The sequence below is a fragment of the Engraulis encrasicolus genome, chromosome 21 (assembly GCF_034702125.1).
Source record: "Engraulis encrasicolus isolate BLACKSEA-1 chromosome 21, IST_EnEncr_1.0, whole genome shotgun sequence".
NCBI lineage: Eukaryota > Metazoa > Chordata > Actinopteri > Clupeiformes > Engraulidae > Engraulis > Engraulis encrasicolus.
Window position 1 is genome coordinate 27,917,473 of NC_085877.1, and position 5,381 is coordinate 27,922,853.

Sequence of the window (5,381 nt, forward strand, 5' to 3'; positions counted from 1 at the left end):
ACGCTTGATGCATTCATCGATATACTGAAGAGAGAACTACGTTTGGATGGAACGCTGATAGTGCAATTTGAAGACCCAAGCTTCGGCAATGAATTATGCAATCTGACAAGCATGTCTGACCTGACCGAAGACACGACTACATTGAAGGTTTTCCAGAAGCATATCCAAGAGTCTTCAAATGTCCAGGACGCCTTCAATGATGATCAGCTGTCTGATTCCACACTCGACACTGCTAGCTTGCCATCAACCTCCTCTGGAGAATCAACTCCCAAACGCAGTGGATATCTACCAGACCCTTTCATCATTCCAAAGTTCCCAACAGACATAGAGTTGAGACTACGGCGTGGCAATGAGGCATATTTCAGAGATGGCTCTCTTTTGGAAGTGTCTAAATCTATGTCCAGTGCCATCCTCGATACATTGGCAGAGGCGCTGTTTGAAATAAAGACCCACCCTAACATTGGAGAGTGTGCCATTGTTGCGAAAGCTTTGGTGGAAAAATTTCCTTGCCTAAAAGAACCTGGCTCAACATGTGGGTGGTATGCCTGGAAATACAGCATATCCTTCAAAATGGGGAATTTCAGGCAGCAGTTACGCATTGCTGGGTCAGTGGAGCTTTCTGTGCACAAAAGGTCAGCCTCCGGGGATTCCAAGAGACCACAGAAAGCCATGAGGTCAGAGGTGAACTTTCTGCCAGAACACCCTCAGAACAGAACCATGGAAATGCTTGAACAAGACCGAAACGATTTACAGAGTGAAATGAAGAAAAAGAACGTGGACTGGAAGAAAGTCGATGCCCTTATGGACAGCACCTTTTCACTGAGGAGGAAGGAGGTCATCAGAGAGGAGCCTTTGGTCAAAGATCTCAAAACCAGATGGCCAGCGTTGTTCACAGAGCGGCAGGTAGGTGCCATATGTTCTTAATGCATTATTATTGAAGTGAAATTGTAGTACATGCATCCTTTGTTAATAAGGTTTGTTAACATTGAGCACCAAAAGTCTAGTCCCTTCCTGTAGGGTCCATGACACTGAAGCATCAATCTCTAATATACTGAATAAGAATGGATTAAACATCTTCATCCTGTACTTTCACGAGATCACTGCTTAGGTCTGTTGTGTAACCTACTAGAAAAGGCGTAAGTTGGGTTCTCTTGTCTTTGTCTGTTTTTGGCCTTAATGCAGATTGAAGCAGAATTCAGACGGATTGTCTCCAAGAACCTGAAGCAGTCATTTTTTGACGGCCTGGATGAGTTGGTCCCAAGATTTCTGCGTGTTTACAGACAGAGGCAGTCAGTGAAGGAACTTCCGGCTATCCTCACCTCTCTTGATGATGATGTAAGTAATCAGTTCCTGGCAGAAGGCCTGTTGACTGTTCTATGACTGTACTTGACTATAGAAAAAAATGTAATGATGACAAATATTTGGAGCGAAGTCACACTGAGATAGAGGAACAGATATAGAGCATGAATGAGAGGTGTACTCCTCATATGACAAAATTAAGGGGGTACACAGGACAAAAAAGCTTGGGAAACACTGCCTTAAGCTACCCTCCTGTTGCAATATTTTTGCTAATTGACTTGGGTATTTCAATAGAAAACATCAACATTCAAGGTGACTCCACACTTTCAAAAGGTAGTGACTTGTGTATAGAAGTGTCAAAACTTGAAGTAAAAAAAGGAATACAGTTTCCTTCCAATACAAGTAACTAATGAGTAACCAGTAGACCCTGTGCTTTTCATTAACACAGTCTGTCTCATGTGGTAAAATGGTGTAACAGCTTTGTAATGCCATGTGCTAGTGTTGTACTTGCATGACAAACTTTTACTTTTGACACTGCTTGTGTAACACTGATTTCCTTTCTGGTTTGGATTCATATTGTTTTGTACAGAACTCAAATCAACAGAAGAGAGCCGTTGTTCTCCTTGCCCTGCCCTATTTTCTGAAGGAGGACCCTTCCAATTTCTTCAAAATCTGTAAGGTACGTGAGGAATGATCACTTGCTGATTTTTTTTCATCCAATTGAAGCAATGACTTGTAGTTATAGAATGTGTTAATTGTACACTCCTGAGTGAAATCTTTCAACCAATTGAAAAATGAAAAGCATTTGATGGGCAGTCATGGGTGAGCGGTTAGGGCTTCAGACTTGCATTCCAGAGGTTGCCGGTTCGACTCCCGACCCGCCAGGTTGGTGGGGGGAGTAATCAACCAGTGCTCTCCCCCATCCTCCTCCATGACTGAGGTACCCTGAGCATGGTACCGTCCCACCGCACTGCTCTCCATGGGGCACCACTGAGGGCTGCCCCCTTGCACGGGTGAGGCATAAATGCAATTTTGTTGTGTGCAGTGTTCACTTGTGTGCTGTGGAGTGCTGTGTCACAATGACAATGGGAGTTGGAGTTTCCCAATGGGCTTTCACTTTCACTTAGACAAGATTTTGGGTATAGCTTCAAATTGCTAAGTAAAGTAGTGAAGGCTCACCACTCATTTGTTGGTGCAAAGGTACAGGATTTATAAGAGACGTCTAAGTAAAAGGAAAAACATTTGCATACTTTGTATTCCTTTCTTCCTTAACAATTGTTTTTCATCAAATATTTATATACTGAAATGTGTTTTGTGTATCCCTATGTATCTTGTCAATTTCCTGAGGAATTAATGCTGATTGGCTATGTTGTTCCTATTTCTTTGCTCTGTCACCAGCCAAATGAGGAGAATGAAGCAGTCAAGGGAATGGACGTGGGAATCCTCATCCTTACAGAGAATGAACAGCGCCCTCTCCCCAAGGAGGTGATCGATGTCGCACTTGCCCTGGAGGAGGATGTCGTTCTCCGAAACCTCAAAGATGTGCCTCACGCGTTTTCATTGCTGATGGGTCTGCTTTATGGTCTCAACATCCACTACCCAAAAGGACTCAGGTACATGTTTGAGATCATACAGAAGGTGATAATGAAGATTGGCGCAGAGTCTTGCTCCTCAAGAGTTAATGGTGTCCGGAACAGGCTCATGTCCACACACATGTGATCGGACACGCATCTTGAAGTGACGTGCCTCAAGTGTTTTCATTGCTGATGGGACTGCTTTATGGTCTCAACATCCACTACACAAAGGACTCGGGTACATGTTCGAGATCATACAGAAGGTGATAATGAAGATTGGTGCAGAGTCTTGCTCCTCAAGAGTTAATGGTGTCCGGAACAGGCTCATGTCCACATACATGTGATCGGACACGCATCTTTAAGTGGAGTTTTATGCCGTTTTCTCTTTTAAGTGGTTTAGTTTTTTTATACTTTTGAGTTTGAAAGGTGAGGGTAGCAAGTCTGTTCAGATGACTGGACTTTGTTTTTTTCTGGCCCTTGTAGACGTGTCTTTTGTACATAAGCTGGATGTGGGTGAATGGTCCACAATATATACTGAAATCACTCACACTGGTTGGCAGATGCTGACAGACGTGGACACAGCAGCAGTAATAGTGAGGCTTGCATTTTTTATTTCTTTAATTTTTTTTTGTCTCACACAGATGTGAGTACCACCTTCTGTTTAATTACGACTGTCTCAAACACTTTGACACACACACACACACACACACACCAGACGCTCAATCGCACTCACTGATGGCCAGACACTCAGATATACATAAAGACACGAACTCTGATCACTTAACAGTTTACTCACAAACAGTTACAGTGACTCTTATTTCCATTTATTTGTTTAGGGGGATAGCCCCTTGAGAAGATATCTTGTTGTCGAGGGGGTCCCCAATGTTTGTTATACCCCAAGTGATGATGCACAGGTTTTGAGCAATGTAGCCTGGCAACAGTATGATTATCCACTGCTGATTTAAGTTCTCTTGATCAAGGTCTTGTATTGATGAACCGCCCAAAAAAAAATCTTGCGGTTTTGTTTCCCAAAAGAGTTGCTCAAAAAGTTGCCCTGTGTCTTACCTTTACCTACTATTGCCAGAGATACTTTTGTGTTTAAGAGAGGAGGGTTGCAACCTGGTTCAAATGGCTTTGGAGGTTGCCATGTTTTGATCACCTTCTCTAGACAATTATACTGTACATGTGCTTTATCTTTTGATTAATTCACCCACACATATATTTAGGCCTGGGTATTGATTGACAATTTTCGGTTCCGGTTCCATTTCCGGTTCCTTCGTTTCGGTTCCGGTACCAGAACGGTTCCATTTTCGGTTCCTAGAAACCCTGAATTAAACCGCAGTTTTATGAATTAAAACTGCAGTTACCCAAAGTGGCCAGTAGATGGCGTAACGGGTCTGTAAATCATGAGTTTCCCTGCCTGCCACAAGGCGGAGCTCCGCGTGACTTAAGCAATGGCGGGTTAAAGGCATTTAATTCTATACAGCATTCATGATTAATTGCATGCTGCAAGTTGTCCTCTCTGCATGGCTTGGCAAGTATAATAAACGGTTTTGATACTGATAAATGTACTCATGTCTGATTAAAATTGTTCTGCTGTACGGTGCAACTTCACTTCTGGTACCAATCCTATGTCAAGCGTGCCTGACATGATTTTTTAATGTAGCCTACGCTACCCAGTCTGTCGACAGCTGGGGCTTTTCTACTAGGTACTGCAGAACTGTTCTAACACAACTAGGCTTCATAAATAGGCTATTCATTAAACTTGACGGGGTCTCGATGGTGCTGTCTCGCACGCATTTCCATACAGGGACTAGAACTGGGCTGTATGATCAGCTGCTTTTTACGGCACGTCTTTATGTTCTTTCATTCAAAAGTTATTGAACTGTAAGCGGCAGCTGTTGCAAGTGAAAAATAGCGCTTTCCAACCATTTTTTTTATCTTGTCATTTTTTTTCCTAACAGCCAGCGATCTCCTTAACCTAGACATACAGACGTGTGTTAGGGCTTGTTCGAAAGCTGAGATTATTAGCTTTTTACAGTCTTTTACGGCACGTCTTTATGTTCTTTCATTCAAAAGTTATTGAACTGTAAGCGGCAGCTGTTGCAAGTGAAAAATAGCGCTTTCCAACCATTTTTTTTTATCTTGTCATTTTTTTTCCTAACAGCCAGCGATCTCCTTAACCTAGACATACAGACATGTGTTAGGGCTTGTTCGAAAGCTGAGATTCTTAGCTTTTTACAGTCTTTTACGGCACGTCTTTATGTTCTTTCATTCAAAAGTTATTGAACTGTAAGCGGCAGCTGTTGCAAGTGAAAAATAGCGCTTTCCAACCATTTTTTTTTTATTTCGTCATTTTTTCCCCTAACAGCCAGCGATCTCCTTAACCTAGACATACAGACATGTGTTAGGGCTTGTTCGAAAGCTGAGATTCTTAGCTTTTTACAGTCTTTTACGGCACGTCTTTATGTTCTTTCATTCAAAAGTTATTGAACTGTAAGCGGCAGC

At 42.5% G+C, this 5,381-nt stretch overlaps 1 protein-coding gene across 1 annotated transcript; it reads left to right on the forward strand.

Moving 5' to 3' along the window:
* The first annotated feature begins 396 nt into the window (after positions 1-396).
* On the forward strand, positions 397-3,115 carry LOC134437337 (uncharacterized). The gene is made up of 4 exons (XM_063186829.1): positions 397-903; positions 1,183-1,335; positions 1,889-1,978; positions 2,698-3,115. The coding sequence occupies exons 1-4, from the start codon at positions 397-399 to the stop codon at positions 3,016-3,018; spliced, it is 1,071 nt and encodes a 356-aa protein (XP_063042899.1). The 3' UTR covers positions 3,019-3,115.
* Positions 3,116-5,381: the final 2,266 nt, after the last annotated feature.